Raw genomic sequence first — 21189 nt, 5'->3', positions numbered from 1 at the left:
ATGTCACACATTTTATCTCAGAAGAAATAGCGCTACAACTTACTCAATAATTATTCTGTATATTTGTACATTCATTTGAACAATTTACACTTTATTCATGAAAGTACAGGCATACAGACTGAAAGATTTGCTCAGATTAAATTAAGATTGCTTATTTTGCATGGAAATGGACATGTTATGTTTTCCCTTTTCATAAATGCTCCCCTTCATCTTTATAGCTCGTGATATAAATAACATATTGTAGCTTTACTTTAGCTGAATTGGTTCCAGGCCAACACACAGAAAGATTGCTATAATATCCACTGACAATGATCTTCAGGGACTCTCATTTCAATTAATGCTACAGCATTAGTCATGTAATTATGTCACTAGAGACTTACTATATGTGTAGCAGGTAGAAGTGTTCCATAATGTGATGCATATTGCATGTTGTTGGAGGATCCCCTATTAATTAAGAGGAGCTACAGGCATTGGCCTCTTGTTGCTGAATTGATGCTGTGGGAAATAAAAGTCAGCACAACAGCTGATAATTTCTGAAAAGGCAGCAGCTGGTCGTTTCTGTCAGGCTTTGTATCTCTATAGAAAGCCAGATGGGTATTAATATGAAATATTTAAAGCCCCTAAAAATTGGTTTTAAAGTCTTGTCGTTTTTTTTTTTTTTAAATATTTACAGAAACAACAATCAGAGTTATTGTTGTAAAGCAAAACATCTTTAGTTAATAATTAGAGAGAGAATAGCACAATTTACCTTCTTGCTGAGAATGGTATGATACGGCAACATTTACAGACACAAAAGAATTTAAAATGGACATAAATTGTCTTAAAATACAACAAACTGGCTAAAACTAAAGATGAAATTATGAAACGTAGATTTGTTAAACAGTGAGGTGCAGAATTGTATGTGCTGACCTGTTCCTTGGTTAGGAGAAGTAACTTCTGGCTGAACTAGTGGTGCTGCTAGGAGATGACCCCATCAGTAATGTAAATTGAAAAGAAATCAGCTAGAAACGGTTTGCTTTGCACTCATACCAACATGTCAGAATTTTTACTGTTTAAAGTCAAGTTCAGTGTCCACTGCGTCCTTGAATTGTAAATTGCCAAGAACAGGTTCCTGATGCAATATGTACTCGCAGTCTCGATCATCTACTCCACAATGGAGTAGAAAACAACCTAGCTGAACAAAACAAAGGAAAAGCACCTCTCGGCAAAGCAGTCACAGGACTTTGAAGTTATCTAACATGTCTTCAGAGAGACGGACTTTGATGTTCAGAAAACTCCTCTCAAACAGTGACACATCCGCCTGAAATTAATTGTGAAACATGTTCCTGAGCCTCCCACTGCCCTGCAGGCAGCACAGGCATGAACTTTTACTTATTCTTAGTGCTTCGTAAACTCTCTGTGTTCAGTGTCACGACTTCATGACATACCACGGTGAGATATTTCCTCTTTGCAGATTTAACACGTGGAAGTCACAAGTAATTCTTTTGTATGACGATACTGTGTAACAGTAATGTCAAGAGGTTTGGGATCAGCATGACGGACAGACGCACGCACACACACACACACACACACACACACACACACACTCACACACACACACACACAGTTTAATTGTTACAAGAAGTGTTTATTTCATTTTTGGTGACATAATCACTGTTACTTATTTCTATTGTTAAGACATTGTCCTAAGACGTCTTAATGTGTGTTGAGCTAGCAGAGACACACTCAAGCACATGTCCAATGGGAAACAAACTGGAGATTAGAAAACTCTTATTGCCTCATGTACCAATGGCTGTATGAAAGCTGGATACTGCACCACCTTTCAATGGTCATTCTCATTATTGCAACAACTATTTGCCACTACAGTCCAAAATAAAAAAGCATTTTCCCCAGACAACAAACAACAAAGACAAATGAGGTCAATTATTAGTCTCTGTTTATATTTAAGACTTTCGCTGGAACCTAGAAATTTAAATTAAAAGTTTGTGACATTATCTCATTGTAAAATCTGTGCTTTGAGAGGGAGCGAATGAGTGGGGCAAGCAGGGAAGAGACTAAAGGAGGAGAAAATCTGGAAGCCAGGGAACTTTGTTGGCACACACCAGGTAAGCAATTTTCCTTCTAGTGCCTCGGCACCATCTTTCAGTCTTGGTATCAAGTTCTTACAATTCAGCCATGTGTTCATGTGTATCTTTGTAGAAGCATAAGTGAGCATTCAGAGAGGAATTAGCCCTGTATTGAAACAATGCAAAGGGGCTGCTGTAGTGGCTTATATTGTTCCAGGTACCAGTGAGATGATGTATCAGAAACAATTTGTTAATTTCAGCAAACAACACAAGGATTTAAAAAAAAAAAAAGCACTGGCTAGTGGTTTACAATACTCTGAGAAACAGGATTTTATAACTCTGCAGTCACTTTATCTGATGAAAATATTGTTAATTAATGTTACAGAGAAATCTACCAGGAATATAAATGCATGTAATACTGTCACTGCGGTTTTTGCTGATCACATTTGCAATTTCATTTTGGTGATAGTTGGAGTTGCACAAACCTGTGTTTTTCCTCTCTCGTTGCCCTGACACCCACACTATGTTGACAGAGTGGCTTAGTTTGGATCAGTTTTTCCAGCTTCAAGCAAAATGGCACATTTATTTGGGAGGCAGGTGGGAAAGAAAAGACCCTACAAGCATTAGAGAAACAGCTAGATGAAAGTCAGATGACCCCTGTCTCCATGTATCTATGTTTATTTAAGGAAAACACAGAAACATATTTCATTCATAAGGTTAACCAAGTACATTTGGAACCTAAACAGTGTACACACGCTTTTTGCAGCATCACATTAACATGTAACAAAACTCATGACAAGTGAAGGAATGAGCACACGGTCCAAACTGTGCTCACAGCTCCTACGTTGATGTGCCCCCGAAGCCCCAGTTATGTGCATTCTGAAGCTCCTCTCACATGAATACAGTCTGGGCCACCGTTGCATATCATCCCACTCTCTCTTAAAATCTTTGCCATGTGTGCTTGCCCACTCAGAAGTCTTCTATCGAGGCAAAACCAATCAAACTCATGCAGCTTATTGACAAATTCAGCACATTGCAATTTTCCTCTACCTTTCCTTCTTCCTCGGAAAATCTGATCATATTTCTGTCCTCGTTTGGAGAACCCGGCGGTCACATGTCCAGAATGTTTCTGTGTCCTTCTCAGCCCAGTCATGATGTATTTACATTTCATTGCCCTTTTTTGCATCAGTGGCAGCAGTGGCAGGGGAAAATTTAGATCATATTTTATTAAACGAATCTGCTGCTATCGCAGTTGACTCAGAAACTTGGCAGGTCGCGTTGAAATGGGTACTTTTTAATTCATTATTTACAATTTCCCAGTTACACACACACACACACAACTGGGATATTGTGTGTGTGTGAGATCCCTCTGAAATGTGGAGAGCCAAGGCAGAAGATAAGCTTATGCCACTGTGTGTGTGTGTGTGTGTGTGTGTGTGTGTGTGTGTGTGTGTGTGTGTGTAGGTGCACTTGTGTAGGTGTATTTTTAATTTGGATCCCTAGATCCACATTCAATCCATACTTTTCTTTTATTTGGTCACTAATGAAGCTCCTTTCTCAGTTCAAAGAAAATTCTTTGCAACACGGGGCTTGTTTATCAGCATCATTATGAAGTCATTGGGAAAAGACACAGTATATGTTGCATCATTTATTACATTTGCCTTCGAATAATATTATTTCCCTGCTGGACAGGTTGTTTCTCCAGCACTTCTGACTCCTTGTTCTGATTGACTGTAAAATGACCTCTTTAGTTATAATGTGGTAAAGTGAAGCACAATATCTGTATAGCAGCCTAAGCTCAATGACTCATGCAGTATTAGCTTTGCTGCTTCCTCTCAGCATGCAGTTGTAGCTGTTTTCACATGCCCATTATGCATGCTTGTTGATGCCTCAAGACATGGTTATTTTTTTCTCCTTCATTTTCATCCGAGCCTCGACTGATGTTGCATTGAATTGCGTGAGCCAACTTTGACCCTTGATGTTTCTTTGAAGAGGCCTCAAAAATGAGTTTGTTCTCTCCCTTTCACTGCAGGCCTCTCTGTGTTTCTCCAGAGTTCCATAATGACCAGTCTGGACCAGAGCCCATTTACCTGACGTGTCAGTGTGACACACCAGCAGCCTAGGTTGTTTTCCATGTAAAGCCTTTCACCCTTTTGTGTGTGCCAGAATTCTTGAATAGCACTGCAGCATTGCTGACAAAATAGGTACCTTCCTCACCCCAGAATCCCAACACACGCATGCACACACACACACACACTTACACACACACACACAACCTCACACACACTTCTTTTCTCTTTATGGATTCAAAGCCAGTCTTCTCTGGCTCCTTTGTTCCCCACTCCAGGCTGGGCTCAGATCCTCTCTGCTCTCTGTAAGCCTGCTCCGCTCTGTCATCAGGATTACAGGCTGTGCTGTAGCAGATTAATGACTGACAACTCCACACTCCTCTCAGCATTGCACCGGCGCACACAGAGCTACTAGAAGGGAGCGTGTGCCTGGTTGTGAGGGAGTGAGGAACAACTGCGGGGGAGATAATGCATTGTGTTGGTCTGAGAACAATATGTTAGCTGTGTGATTGTGTGTGTGAAGTGGAATTGTGTGGCTGCGAGACTGCGAGCGTGACAAGGTTTGTGCATAAATGTGTTGCTTATTTTGAAGCGGTGGTACATGCAACAAAAGCTTTCCAACTTCTACACCCTTAGTGCAGCACAGCAGGACTCAGAGTTACGTGGGTGACCACGGGGCCCTGGTGAACAAGCTTAGGTTGATGTGTGTATTTGTGTGAGCATGTTCATGTGTTTACTCATGCCTTGAGAGCCTAGTAAGAAAAAGGAGGCAGTTAGAAGTCTAGTAGGTAAGTGACTGTGGAGTCCTGGCTGACACGGATGCCTGAGACATACAGCGTATTCCCTTCTATGACTATTCCCAACCAGAACAGTCTGCTTCTAACTGCTTTGTTTCAGGCGAAGTTGAACTTGACTGTAAGCTGTACAAACCCAAACAAGCAGGCAAACAAACTGAGTCTTTTTGAAGTTCGAAATAAATTAGGCCAGGATCTCATATCGTCTCAGAGCTTCATAGAATCAGCTTATGTGTGTCATGAATTACTTAATATTTGGGGCTTCTCACAGCAATCAAACAGCTGAGGCTTAATTTCCTGAGACCTGCCCTGAAGTGTCCAGGAAAGTGGGCTGTCTGAGCCACCATCTGAGCACTGAGAACCTTCTGTTGCAGTGCTTTGCATTTGGTAGCGATATTTTAGAAATGTATAAAATGTTTTCTGTTTTTTTAGAGATTGACACTAATTTATCTGTCCTTGTTTTCTGCAAATGACTGATGAAAATAGTTATGATAACAGCCAGTGGTGGAAAAATAACTACTGGCAAGTACATTTACAAGCGCAATATGGAGGCCCATGTACTGCTTGAGTATTTTTAGTTTATGCTACTTCTGTACTTTTACATTGCAGAATAAAAATAATTTAATCCACCACATTTATATGTAGCTAATTTATATGTACCAGTTGTGATCAGTCTGTTTTGCTTCTAAATGCTCTGCTAATGTATGTTTACAGTCTCAAACTGTATTTGTTTGGTGCTGAGCAGGTAGTGCAAAGTGGTATTTTAGAGGTTTTACACTAAAAACAGCCTAAAACATCACCGTAAGAGTGAATGAAAACAGTAACATTGTGGGCGGACAGCTGAACATTGAGATGAAACTCACTATAAAGCTCTGTGAAGCAGAGGGGAGCTGCAGATGCAGTGACAATTCTCCGTAGGTTCATCACTACAAATGGCTTCTGTCACATTGCCCATCGTTTTTTTGATCCATTGTTATTGCAACTATATGGGTTATGGCAGCTTTAGGTAAAGTACCTTCTTTCAACCCTGACAGCGTCTTGACATATGCTGAATCCAGAATGACAACACACACCAGTGAGCTGTGGTAAAATACTTTTATAGAGCAGCAAACCATATCTGAAATATAGCATTCAAGCAGACTAGCTCTGCCGTGTACAGAGCTCACCTCACCTATTTTTCTCAGTTTATATATGCTTTTTATGTAAATATATCACTTCATTTGTTAACGTACTGCGTGTGTTTCTGTGTGCATGTATGTGCACATAGACGTGTAGCAGTTTTTCCTCAATTACAGAAAAGTTTTAAATACATGTCACGATAATTGTTTTTAAATGTGTCTGGATATAAAAGCTGGTGTTCTGACCCTCATTAGTCAATTAATGAAGATTAATCTTTTCTGTCTTTTTCTCTTTTTGCAATAAAGTCTTCATTTCTTGTATTATACGGTACATTCCTCCATCCTCTCTGCTGTGTTGTGGCCCTTGCCCCTTTCCACTCGCTATATATTCTCTTTATATCTCCTAATTGCTTCCTAACTGTGACTCATATTGTGAACTGAACTTTTCCTTTTATTTGACTTCAGCACTTTTACTTCCCTGCACCAGTATCAAACCTCTAAATGCTGAAGAGGCATTTTAAGAGCAGAAACAACACATAAACTCCAGTCAAATCGTTCTCATCAATTCCAACAACACCAGCTAAAATCCTAACCTTTGTACCCCGGGCTCCACCCATATTTAGGTTTGCAATTAAATTCTTCAGTTCATTCCATGCTTTTTTAAAAACATCAAATCTCCATCATTAATCATTTGTAGTTTTTTTTTTATAAAGAAGTGTATGCAGTGCATTACAGTATCAAAATGTCTCTTGCTTCCTCGGCTCCACTCAGAGGAACCAAAAGCATTTCTTTCTGTTCTTCTTGGTGGTGGCAGGGGGTCGCACTAGTTGAGGGGAGTCTTGTTGTTGAAGTGTTGTGGGCTGAGGGGTGGTGGGCTGTGGCGAGCCCTCAGGAGGGTCCCCGACCTTCCATGTGCGGACCACCTGCCCTTCCTGCAGACGAAAGTCATGCTCCACACTAGTGAGGGAAAGAGAAAAAAAAATGCGAGAACATGTCAGTTAAATGTTTTTAAACACGCAATAACTGATTTATATGGAAACTTGGGGACAGCAGGAACAAGTTGTGAACGCAACAGGTCAAAGCCGAAGTGAAACTGTAGTTTCTGAGTAAAACATTGATGAGTAGATAATTTTTAACGTGTTTTCATAGTAGCCATGTTTTTATGCATTTCTGTTGAATTTTTACAAGCACACGGGACTCAAAAGGTGTAAAAGTCAAAAGGTGTAAAAGTACTTTGATGATGGACACACTGACCAAACCCATGTTATGTGAAAAGTATGTCAATAGGAATAGAAATTTGGAACGCTACACATCATGGACAACAGCAGTGGTGGAAAGTAACAAAGTACTTTCCATCTTGGTCCCATCCACTGTGTACTTGGATTAAATTAGGTTTTAAAAAAAATATCTCTACAAATACACTGACTCTATATTTTCTTCTTGTTATTGGATTTCTGTGGCTCTTTGCATCCTGAGCTCATTTCAAGCTGTTTTATTCGTGAAACCACAGTATTGTTAGACTGCTACCGTCAGTATGTGATGTTACAATATGAGTAGTTTAGAAATAAAACAGAAAAAAAGCATCAAATTATAGCTACAATAGTTTCAACCTGTTATTTATGTCTATTGCCATTAATTAGTTAATATCCCCCCCAACATGAAGCAGCACTGAAGGGTACAGGGAAGAATGTGTCGAGTACTACTACTTTTAATACTTTAAGTAAAATATAAATTATGTACTTACTTACTTTTACTTAAGTAGAAATATCAGTGGGCACATTTGTATGTTTGTGTGTTTGTACTTTGACTTAAGTACAGATTTAATACTTCATCCACCACTGGACAACAAAATCATGGCAAATGTGGAAATCCCTCCTAAGCCATAAGATTAATACCACCTGGTGGTTTTCACATATAAATATATGTTTTTTTTATACAAATATTATGAACTTATAAATGCTGATGTAGGTTGACCACTTGTCAGTGCATAAAGTTGTTAAAAAAAAAAAGCTCCACCTTTCTTTGACGCTTTTTACCACAGGAGTACTTTAACTTTTGTATTTTAAGTACAAAAGTAAAAGTTAGATCATTTATCTTAGTAGAGATTGGAAGTGATACTTGTAGTGTATTTTTTACGCTAATGCTTTCACTTTTATTTGAGTACTGAGTTTGTGTACTTGTACTACCTCTGCACACACTTTGCTGGTACAGGTACAGTGTAAATGTGCCTTTAGCAGCTGGTCCTCAACAGCTTAGTAACTATTCAGGAGCCATATGTGTCTTGGTGGCCTCCCTCACTATTCCCCTACGTACGTGGTCATTTACTTTGATTGGAGTGTTCCTTTGTGTACAGGGTGTGGTTTTTAACCAGGATACTGATTCACAATTTGTATTTATACTACAATACTTTATGCTAATTTACTGCGCTCAGAAATTATTTTCTCATATAATTTGCTTATGCAAGCAACTATTTTCTAATAATTTATATAACTTTGTAATATAATCAATTTTTACTTTATATATTTATCATTTATTGTAAATTTCTGCCAATAAAGCCTAATGAAATTGACCATAATTCAATGTTGTAAAAGTATAAAAAGGTAAAAGCTTTTTATAAGGATTGTAATATTGTTTCAAATCGATCGCCAGCCCTTGAATCAATTTGAAATTGCATCATGGCAAGGTATCAGATTGCTGGCCTAAAGCTAAAAGTTACAGTTATTTAAAGCAGAGGGGTGATAATTCTCCACAGGGTCATGACCACAGCTAATCACTGTCATACTTCATATCATTACATGATAATTTTGGGCATTGTTATAAAACGTGGCTACTTTAAACACAGTAGAAATATAGATGCATCACAGGAGTACGGGGAAAGCCATATGCAACAAAGATCTAAGGTAAAACGCATCAACGGGAAGCTGTGTAGACTGCCACATCTGCCAATTCCTGGCAGACAATAAGTACATCAAAGTAAATCAAGTGCTAAAATGCTGAGTACCACAGAATTTTTTCAGCACCAGGAGGGATCCCAGGACTGCAATTGACACACACACCAAATGAAAAGTCAGCAAGGTGAATCATCAGTCACATGACAGCATAGCTCAGGGGCTTTACTGCTGAAGTGAGACGTGAACTCTGATGCACCTCTGCAGAAGCTATAGGTAAAGGTAAGCAATAATAAATGAATACATCTGCACTAAAGGAATAAGGACAATATTTGCTTGCTGAATCACCTTTGTCAGCAGTTACATGTTGGTTAAGCTTCCTCCCCCCATGAACTGATTCTTTTCCCCTCTTTCCTTTTTTTTTATTCATATTACTTTGCAGCTATTCTTGCTTATTATGCAGTGGCCTAGTTAGCTGGTGTTTCTCATCACAGCACAGACGCTGGAAATAAAGAGGACTCCCTCAGTTGACGAAATGAGGAGAGAAGTGCTGCAGAGGAAGCAAGGAGGACTGAGCTCAGCACCAGCAGGGCCTGGAGTTTTCAGGCAAGAACAATGAGGACTCTCACATTCATATCCATCTGGCTTCATAACTCCCACTCCCTTAGTCACTCAACCACTTCACTCTAGATGCCCACTGGTATTCTAATGCAAAAAAAAAAAAAAATGAAACTGCAAACTCTAGACAGAAGTAAAGTGTTGGCAATGGGTGCGGACAGAGTAAACAGTAAAAAAAGTGAGTGGGTACAAAAAGCAGTGGAGAGGGTTTCTTCCATCCACAATATTTACAGCAGGCAGAAAACAGCCACTTCAACTAAACCTCTCTGTGGCACCTGGGACAGCTTCACAGCTTGAAACAAACTTCCGAAGCTGTGTAAAACGAGGTGCTAGTCAGTTGGAAAGTAAGTGATGGAGGTTGTCTCTGCTGTGCTACCACCCTGAAATGAATAGAGTAAATAAAGTGCTCTATTCCCCATCTTCACAACCTTCCTATTTGTGCCGCCATACAGCTCAGCTCCCTATAGAGCCCCCCAGTGACTCTTGCCTTGCATCTGCCGTGTTCCCGCTTTGTGAAAATGAATAGCCCCGGTTCACCGCTCTGCATGATCAAGGCACTCTGCCGCTGTAGGGAGCTGTCCACCCTCAACCTTAATTATCTGCACACTGAGCTCACACTGACATTAAGCAGAGTATGAGTTCATCACAGTCACTGAAAAAACTACAGCTACAAACTTTAGCTTGTGATAGCCTGAAACTCAAAATCCTGCTCCGGCGTGCAATGGTCCACCAGATATTTGTCGAATTAAACTACAACATATGAGAATATTCGAATGATGTCAACAGTGGTCGAAAGTTTGTTATTGCACATTTTTCACGATATCTGTACTGTAGATTTATTTTCGCTACTTTGTCTTTTATTCCACTATATCTGAGAGCAAATATCTTTTTACTCCATTACATTTCTAATCAAAGTTACAAACGTTAAACGTTACAATTATTTTACTTTACACATTTAATAATTATACAATTTTTTCCATTTTTTATGAAAACGAATCACCTGACACAAGAGTAGCTTCACTAAACTAGGCTCAGTGTAAGTTTTGTTTTCCATGGTCTTATTTAAAAGACTTATATGAAATATTAGCAATATTCAAAGTGAGCTGTTACTGAATGCAGTTATTGTACTCTTTGGTTTTCTGAACTTGAACTTGACGTTTCTGGGCAACTTCAAGTTCAAGTCAAGTTTATGAATAAAACGTAAAAATAGATCATACCGCTTCAACCCATCATTTATGTCTATTGCCATTAATTAGGTAATGTTCCCCTGAAACATGAAGCAGCTTGGTCCACAGAAAGGGATGGAGAAAAAAAAATTTTCAAGTTTACTTGAGTACATTTTTACTTTTACTTAAGTACAGTTTTTGTGTTCTTCATCTACCACTGGCTATTACAGCTGTTACCTCTCCACATTAAGATAAGCTGTGGATCATGTTTCTACTTGAAAAGTCAGAAAGGGCTTTACAAGACTACATCCACATTTCTGCCCAGTCTTTGTGACATCTAGTGATACATAATGAGAAGTAAACATTTGGTAGTATCCTGTATCCTAAAATGTTATCTATCTCGAAACTGAATAATCTAGTAAGGTAATATTTCTTCTGTGAGCCTTGAAATGATTTATTCCCATCAGTTACTTTACACTAAAGATCCACTATACTGTATAAATATCTTATTTTTTTAATCATTGCGTTTGGGCAGACAGTGACATCACCCAAGAGCACTACTCCAGCTCATCATTAGAGGGGACTGATTCAGCAGATTTGTAGTTCTGTGTCATTTTTTGAATGATATTATCAATTACTAGCACTGACACTTAATGATTATAGCATGAAGTTACACACGATGTAGTCCACTAGTGAGCAGCTGCTTACGTACATTTTCTGGAAACTACCATGTTAAGTGCATTCAGGCTGGATAAGGCTTAATTTTGACAAGCTGAAAAATATTTTAACAGCACGCTGAAATAATATAAACACAGGTTGAGTGGGGCTTCATTTCTTTTTCATCTTTCCATATAAAACATTCATACAACAGCACCAGCAGGAGATCATTTCTCCTCTATCTCTCCTACTCAGTAGTTTGCCAAGTTGTGGAAAATAGACTCAGCAGAAACAGCAGTGCAAAGGCAATCAACTTAAAATAGCTTTGTAATTTTCTCTCCTATAGGCTGAATACCACCCCCCCCCCCCCCAAAAAAAAAGACACCTTTTTATTTCAGCAGGAATTAAAAGAACAGTCAGTCCCCGAGGAGAGTGGTGTTCTTCTGTGATTAAGTACTACAACTACAAATGCATGTAATATGCCAACATGCACAAAATACACACCATCTTCTCAAAATGTACAGATACACACAACAACCCTTGCTATTTTTTGTATAAGGACCCAAGTGAGGAGATGGTGAAGGGAGGTATGATGGCAACAGGGATTTATTGCAATGATGTGATAATGTAGAGAAACAGAAAGTCACTCCTAAAATGGAGGACAGACAGACTACACTATTACAATTAGTAGGGACATAAGAGCTAAGAAAACAGATACAATAAGGGGTTGGGGAACCTAGAGAACGCTAAATGCAAGTCCAACCTGGAAAACAGTGTCCAGGAGCATAGGGAATACAGAAAGACAACCTGGCAGGAGACTGTGGGGAGAGCCAGCTTTAAATAAGCAAGGGAACAGGTGAAAACAATCAGGGCTGAAGATGAGTGGTGAAGTAGCTGAAATGACTAGACCGGAAGTAGAACCATGGATTACAAAATAAAAGCGGTGAAACAAGAAGCAGGGCTGTGGAAAAAAGGGTGAGAGGGGAAACAAGAGTGAAGGGCAGAGATTGATGGGATTACAGAAAGCGACAGAGAAGGAGGTGCAGGGAGGGGGAGTACAGGTATAACAATTGACAAAGGGTGGGGTGTGAGTGGGTAGATTGGTGCAAGGAAGGCCAAAAGGTGAAGGTGAGTAGAGTCCAGTGTCAGATCCATGACACCTATTAGTACTTTTGCACACTGAGCTATTCGTGGGTGTCCATGCCCATGTGTTGTTTGAGTATAATGTTTGATTCTCACACAACACGGTAATGTATTCAAACAGAATGATTTTGCTCCGATTATTAATTTCAATAAGCTCTGCAGGAGTATGACACCAAATGCTTTATTACAAACTTCTCTCTGAAATCCTGATTCATGCACTCTCTCAGCGTTGTCTATATAAGTACTTTATTTTGCCATTCAAGCTGAATTCTGTTAATTAGCTGCAGGTGTAGCCCCAGTGCAGGTCTCCTGGAGCAAATTCCAACAAATACAGCACACAATGCTTTAAATGATAGGAAAGGTGGAGTTTTTTAATGAAGGGGGTGGATAGCATTGATCACTGTGACGTTATTTAAGGTCAGCTAATTCCTGCCACAAAAGCAAAATACTGTGACCATTATTTAGAAGTACTGGCCAGTAAGTGTGATTGAATTTTATAGGCCTGGAAGAATCTGTCCTTGGGTTGAAACCAGAGATAAACAGCAAAAAGATTAAAAAAGCAAGAGCCAGGGGCCACTGACCTGTGGGGCACATGGGCCAGTGCCTCTGGCCTCATATTTCTTGTTTGAAAGTCACAGAGCTCAAAGAGCAAATCATTCACAAAATATTGCAAAAACAAAAGCAAAACAACAACAGCCAGTTTCCTTGAGGAAAATAAGCTCCATCACAAACAGACAGACTAATGAACTCCACCAATATGATTTTTGAAGTCTAAATCAGAAAAAAGTAAAAAAACAAAAGCTGTTAATCTCCAATGGCCGCGGGACTTCAGCATCACACAACTTAACTTCCAATTTGTAATATGATTTCGCACCTATTCTACAAAAGAGGGATCCAGTGATCATGAGTTCTCACACAACAATGCATAAAGGCAGGGTAGTAAGTAGATAAGTCTCCATGTCCAGCGTGATGACACTTTATATCCCCGACGACCACACTTGTCTCATTTAGCAGTTAGCAAACATCCTTTTAAAGACATGTTAACGCAAAAAAAAAAAAAGTTTTATTATGCTTCCCTGCAAGTGAGGCTGTGCTTAGGGACGGTTTTAAGCTACCATAAATGCTAATGTCAACATGACTACATGCTGCTATTGATCAAAAATGTGTAATTGTTACCATTTCATTGCTTTAGTTTAACATGTCAACATGCACACTTTTACCCCCAATGTCATTAGTTTTGCAGTTACTTTGTTACAAAAAAAAGTATAGGAAAAGTTTAATGTCATTTAGAATTGATGGTGGTGCTGGTAGAAAAGAGATTTAGCCTGAAGTGGAACATTAAGGTCTGCACCAAGTTTTATGACAATCCATCTTTCTATGAAGATTTTTTATTTAAAAACAAAAAAATGTTTGAGATATTTCATTGGGAAACTAAGTAGCAGGCCAACGTATTGACAAAGGGATGTTACTGTTTCATCATTGAGCCATGTAAAAAAGTAGCTTTTTTAAAGTTTCTGTTCTCTGAAAATCATGTAATTAAATCAGTATTTCAGGTTGACTGGCTTAAAAACTATGCTATCAGTCTGATCTCAAGATAATTAATTTGTGATTCCCAGAAATTGCCTTACATCTAAAAATTAATGAGATAATTAAGGTGTGATCTCAAGTTAGACATCCAGTCTGCTCAGCAATCAACTTTGCTGTTCTGTGGTTCACTTCATCAACAGCCGGCTGTGGCGTCTCATTCTGGTTTGTCTGACGGTTCAGACTGACTGACACATATGTCCCAGTGTAGCCACAGAGCGGTTTAAAGAAGTTGTATTCCCGTAAAAAAAAACAATCATTTTACATGTGCAGACCTCCATTCATTGAGTTCACAGATGTCTTGAAAAAATCTTATAACAAAAGCTAAAGATATCCATAAGCCTTCACTAACAAGATAATGGACTCAGGCTAGAACTGATTGAAAGAGATGTCTGCAACAGGCTGAGGATGGCGAGGCAAAGCATTATTTCAGTTTGTATCGCTGGGAGGAGGGTGCGTGACTGAGAAAGAAAAGACAGACACTGACACTGTAAACATGACTAATACCTCAGGGACGCATCATAATATGATTTATGCTATCCACGGTAGGGTCTGACTGTGCGATATAATTTATGCTAATCAGAGGATGCTAAAAGCCTAAATGCACATCACCAGCAGTCAGATCACATTACGCCACATCAACCCTTTAACATGAGACCGAACAATATATTACATTGAAACTATGTGTACTAGGATCCAAATCTGTCCCTTTTAAAGGTCAATTTATTAGGCTTCATCCGTAAGAGCTGAAGATCTTGGCAGCAACTCCAAATAAACAAAGGGACACCTGTTGTGAGGGATTTTAACCTTGTGCCTTAATCTCACTGTCTCCCCCACTGTCCTTATCCTTGCAACTTTTTCTGTCGTCTGATAATGCTTGCCTAATATTTACATTTTTATTTCAATTACCCCCAGAGGTTTTATAAATATGACCTTATAAATGACCCATGGTGCTTTCCAAAGTGCTGTGCTTTGTGAAACAGCACAGCCATTGCCAGTGAAAGAAGACGCTGACCTTGTTTCTATTTCTTTTCATGTCAATGAATAAAACAAACTAAATATTGCTTATTCAAGAGACTACACGAATGACCTCAAAGGTTTAAGATCAGAGAAAATTCTTTGCATCAAATAGCTCGGTAAATAATGAGCACGTAAGATTAAGAGTGTTTACTGAGACATCATAAACTAGAGAGAAGCAGATGTAGCACAGGAGATTTCTGTACCATCAGAGTTTGCCTATACCAGCTTAAGACACAACCCTCTATTGTGGAGTAACTCTGAGTGCTTTGTTTACTCGGCAGAGCTTATTGTACCATGGGAAGATGCTGCACAAATCGTATAAACGAGGGAGCATACACTGAACCATCAGCCAAAGTGAGGCTGGCAGTGCTGAGCACCCAGGATCTGGTCTGTGGGAAAAGAAACCTGTTTTCTGTGAATTTACACTCATTACTGGTTTACTTTGGGAGTTCACAGTTTGTGCGTGCTGCTGTCACCTCACTGCTTCTTTCAGTAGTCTTGTCAGCACCGGGGTAACTAAATGTAGCATAACAGAGCTAAGATGTATGACAAAGTAAATGTGTCACTGGCTGCTGATGGATTATATAGATTTATTACGAAAAGCAAACAAATTCATAGCAAACAGTCATTTTTTTGCACGTGAAGTAGATGCAGAGCAACACTATTACATACGTACAGTATGTCTGCTGGAGGAGAGCTTGAAGTACAGGATATTTAATCTGACCATAAATTGCTGAACGTGTAATTTCCATTCTGTCGAACTTTGAGTTTGAGCATAAGCACAGATTAAGAGTTTAGGTGTAATTAAACAAAAATCTAGCTATGTAGATATGTGTTGACACTAGCTGAATGCTGGTACTGAGGAAATTGGACCAAAAATCACAGTTCGCCCTCCTGGGGCTATTGTGGGCCAAATTTAGTGGAACATATGTGATGAGGTGTGCTTACCCAGTCTGTGCTAACATTCAAGCCAGGATTGTACCTCAGCACCCACCCACAATAAATATTTATCCAATACTCAGCAATGGGCACAAATGTACTGAAGCTGCTGTTACTGGAAAAGTTTAGAGTCATAGTTTCCTCAGAGATAAAATTCTGCTAAAGAAACAGTATGGTAAGTCAGCTAAGGGGAATTAAAAGGCTAAAGGTGATGGCTGGTTGCATGCAGTACTTGTTTGTTCTTAGCACCACTAAGGTATTGAGTGATAGCTGCTGGAGCGGAAGGCTCTGATGGATGACTGGATGTCGAGGAGATCTGAGGGAGAGCGGTGTGATGGCAGGGTGGGAGTTTGCCTCACGAAACAAGTAACAGCTAGCAGTTAGGGCTCATCCATCGTTATCTGTGACATACTCAATTCATAAACACACTAATGTACTGAAGCTTTTCTTCGTTGATCGCTCTGTGTTTTTGTTTATTTGGATGCAGGACAGATAAAGACAGGCTTCACGTGTAATGAAGAAGAGTCAGGGTGAAGGTGAGGTTTGTGGAGGATCGCTGTGCACAGATGCAGGAACAGCATTATGCATTGTTTACCGAAATTGGATTTTTTTGGAAGCCTCGAAGAGGTCAGCAATAAATACCTACATACAGACATATTACATATTTCGAAGTATAACATTGTTTGCTTGTTTTGTTTCTGTCTGTTAAATTTCATCTGCCAATGTGAGTATCTGTTATATCTGGAAATCTCTGCAGCTGTTTTTATGTTGTATAAAAGAGGCTCACTGACAAGTGCTGGCAATGTAAGAAGAGAAAGGAAGCAACACTGTAACAAAATTTTCAAGCTCATGAACTTTAAAAGACCTTTAAAAGTATTTAAAGTATGTCTGCACAAGAAAATGTGTAAAAATGCTGAGCAAACTCCCTCCACTAAAAAAGGTGTGGTTGAAAGCAATGGGGGAAAAAGGGCTGGTAATTTCACTTCTTTGTATTAACTACAAATCAAACTTAAATATGCTGCACGGTTCTGTATGTACAGATAAATACTCCACGTTCCAGTCCCAACAGTAATTGGCATGGTTGCGATTACAAGTAAAGTAAGTAACAACATCAACCGAAGTAATTCAACCCATCGCCTGTGAATTCTGTAACCTTTTAATTACAGAATACAGAACACAGGTGGATTTTTGGTTTTAATAATTTAAAACATAATTATAGAGAAGCTATCATCGCATCCAACTGACTTATTTTAGACTAACAATCACTGACTTTCTTTAACAAACATTTAAAAATTGTTTATAAGTGGTAACAAATAGTTCAATAATGGTAATGATAACTGTTATTGAATTGAATCCCATGGGCAAATTGTTATTAGACAGCTGCACACAACTGATTTTGCCCGTATGGAGGTTTAAGGGTCTTGTCTCAGGAGAGTTCAGCATGAGGACAGGAGAAATTGGGGATCGAACCACCAACCCTGGGGTTTCTAGACGTTTGCTCAACCAACTGAATTACATCTGTCTGTCATTAGATTCGTTTGTGGTTGTCTCTCTAATTATGTTTTTTTTAATTAGATTTAATATATTTAAGCTACTAGACTCTTGATTACACAGTTTTGCACATTATGTTCTCTTGTGTATATTAATAGGTTTTTTTTATGTATTTCAGAGTTGTTCAATATTGATGATATTAATAAATCAGCAAACATGAGTCAATCATCTGCAAAAATGATTTTTACAGCAGTATGCATTTTAAATGATAATGCTATGGTAATTAATTGGGTGGAAGGCCTGCTACCTTCTTCCAAAAAGGGAGAGGTACATTGATCCCTTCCTGACATGCTGAAGAGCTACTTAAAATAGAAAATGTGTCAAGGCATCGGTATGCTTCAACTAAATTGGACAGTTGCACAGCGTCTGAAATCACCTTCAACCACATCTCTCCACACTGGGATTTGAAGAGGACCCTTCTGACCCTGACCATCCAAACATCACACTCACATTCACATTGATTTGCCAGCTGTTTAGATGTGATATAAGAGCCAGGGCTGCGGCGTCTCTCTCAAGCTCTTTTGTCAATCCTCACACTATCTGTCACGAGTAAAAAGAAGCTCCACAGATTGACCTAAACCTCAGAGTGTTATCCCTTTTTGAACTGTGTCTACAGCAGGATATTCACTGCAGTGTCAAGTTAAATGATTATAAACATCTCTGTGCAAATGAGGGAGGATGACAGAGTATTTTATAGCCAAAGAGAATTCTCACAGCCTAAAACGGTGCTACAAAATAAAAACATTTTATCCACCATTAATAAAGCAGTAACCAATTATAAGCTGTTTACCATAAACACAATTCCACTGTAGTAAGTGAGAAAATATTTCTCACACTAGCTTGGAGCATTTCATGACCTATCTATCGATCATGTCTGATAATGACATAAACACAGTGCCAAAGCAGGGAGAAGATTGACTGTGGGGGCATGAGAAAGAGCTTTAGGGATCTAATTTAGCTGTGGGTGTGATTCTAGTGTGATTAGTATTTATATGACACATCATCCACATTAGGCAGTGCTTCCCTGTTCCACATGCCACTCTTGATCTTCTTCTCTCCTCCCCGTGTCAAAGACATGGCACAACGGTGATGGGGACCATCTGGCACTCACTGTTGGCACGAGTTCGGCTCTGTGATTATTGCCAAACAGCGTGAACAAGGGTTGTCGCGTTCCTTTTTCTCCTGGGTGTGTCTCTCACTCCCTCTCCCTCTGTTTCACACCCAGCCCTTTATCTGTCCTTTCTTCGCATAAACAAAAGTCATGGGTGAATGAATGCACGTTTGTGAGGATATGTGACAGTTTTATGGTTTCACATCTGGAGTGAATGGTCTGAGACTAACATGGTTTCAAGATGTAAGCACACCTGCGTTTGTTTTACTGTAACTGTCGTGATCTAAGTGGTAAAGGAGTACGTGGAACAAATGATGCACTTCATTTGTATTTTCTTATTGTCTTACTGTGAAAATATCGTGCTCCTGCTGGCTGAACATTTCCTCTGTGTAGTTTCATATGAATGAGAGTGATGTCTACAGTGTATTTTCTTCCTCTCCCCTGTGAGATGCCTGTTGCTCCGTGGCTCAGCCCTGAAGTAAAGATGGATTACTGCAGAAGAACTGCTTGGCCTGCCCTTTACACGTTTCACACACACCACTTCTCCATTATCAGCCTCATCCACAGGGGAAGAGCTGGGCGCGCGCACACACACACACACACACTCACACACAGGTCTTAAAGCTCTGACTGGGTTGTTAGCAAAAGGTCAGAGTCAAGAATCTCACAAATCTTTCTTTAGAGAAATGAAAACCTCTCATATCCAGTTAAACCAAAAATACACTAGTTCTTATTTTTCCTATCCTGGTTCTTGCAGTTGTGGTCTATTTATCTTCGTCTCGTTCTGTTTCTCTCTCTCTCTCTTTTGGGGTCAAGACACATTGAAAGAAAAAAAAATCTGTTGATGTTTGGATCATTTTCTTGGCAGACATGAAGAACTGGCAATTTCAAATATCAGAATAAGCACATCCAGTTTGTGTAGCAAGAAGATTATGTCCTGATGTTAATGGTCTCCAGGGACATGACTGCATGATTCAGTAGGTTTTTTATTGAATAATTATAATAAAAATAATAAGTTGGACCCTTTTTGACAGATTGGGATATGAGATTTGCACTGTTTACTTAATTTCTTGGGAGCATAAATACTCTGCAATAGTTTTCATGCTATTTCTTCAGCAATCATTTTATTTCCATTCTCTAATTGCCTGTCCTGGAGTTCACCTCACCCATCTGCACCTTTCACATCTTACGAATTTAAATCCCATATTTATTTACTTTAACTCTGTTTTATATTCCAATAGAAATATCTCTCTAGATGCTAAATGCTTAAAGACAAAGACAAATAATGGGTCCCCCCAAGACAAGAAAGAAGAAATGTCCATCCTAACTAGCATCCAGCGTTGATAGTACAGAGAAATATCCAGTTAGCTGTTTGATTAGCTTAGCCACACCAGTCACACAAATAGGCGCCCTAATACTAATTGTTCATTGGTAAGTCATTGCATTTGCCAGCTCACGTTTTCACGTTTTTTTTTTTCCAATGCATATAACTTCTTTTTTACGCTAATACTGATGTCATCTCAATGTTGTTTTACATGAATTCACCTTAAGGTGCTATGCGGAAACACTTAGGTGCTGTGCTTCAGCCTTTCTATGGCAAGGAAAAATCTGTAGGCTATGCTGATGACCATCAGGTTTAAATGTATGTGTGTCCTGAGCTATAAACATGTGTTTATCAGCATCCACAAAGGGGAAAGCGTAAGGCTCAGGACGCACCGTGTTCGCTGGCCTACTTTATGCAGTTTCCTGCACCGTTGCCGATAGTTACATCGCCATTGGCAGCTTTTCAGCTAAATCATCACCGTCTGTGAGAGAGTCGCCTCTGATTGGCTGTTCAGCATAGCAAAACCATGCAGTGCAGAGAAAATGCAGAGAACAAAATTACCAACACCAGTACCATTTGTAACTTCTAATTAGACATACTCTTGATTAGAAGTGGTATTAACTGTCTGTGGTGATTGTAAGTAGTATGAGAAGAGTGAATTAAAGCTGCTTTGCTTTTGGTTTGTATATGTGTGGCCCTGGGTATTTCGCTTTCACTCACTCAAAAACATTTAGTAGTGAGTATCTCCCAACTGTGTTGTTCAGTTAATTTGTTTCAGAGGTGGCTTTTACAACACCTCCCCACTATGAAATACAATTTAGATCAAATTGGGTAAAACAATTATTTCAAATGTGTATATTGTATATCCAGTAAAAACGTTACATTTACTGGAAAGGCCTTATTTATGAGAGTCAGTCTTGATATACCCCACACTGACCTCTACATTGTCCTAACTGAACATTAGCAATGTATATGAAGTGTAAATTAATTGCAATATAACTCTAAGTCCTTTGGATAGCTGTGTGTTTTTTTTAAAGTTGCTTTTAAAATTCAAATCACATCTCTTTCTTTTACACACGCAGACACACATTCATCTGTCAAAGCTCTCTTCTGTTTCTTCTTTCGGCCACTTTCGCTTGCT

At 39.1% G+C, this 21189-nt stretch overlaps 1 protein-coding gene across 4 annotated transcripts in view; it reads right to left on the bottom strand.

The window, feature by feature from the left end:
• Positions 1 to 6003: 6003 nt before the first annotated feature.
• The window catches only part of LOC137104001 (mucin-2), a 34523-nt gene continuing 19337 nt past the window's right edge, over positions 6004 to 21189 (bottom strand). For all 4 annotated transcript variants that reach the window (XM_067484791.1, XM_067484789.1, XM_067484788.1 and 1 more), the window contains exon 4: positions 6004 to 7004. In XM_067484791.1, coding sequence (XP_067340892.1) covers positions 6815 to 7004 — 190 coding nt within the window. In that variant the 3' untranslated portion in view covers positions 6004 to 6814. The remainder of the gene's footprint in view (positions 7005 to 21189) is intronic.

The sequence above is a fragment of the Channa argus genome, chromosome 18 (assembly GCF_033026475.1).
Source record: "Channa argus isolate prfri chromosome 18, Channa argus male v1.0, whole genome shotgun sequence".
Lineage (NCBI taxonomy): Eukaryota > Metazoa > Chordata > Actinopteri > Anabantiformes > Channidae > Channa > Channa argus.
Note: the sequence above shows the minus strand (reverse complement) of the source record. Positions and strands in the feature narration are given on the sequence as shown.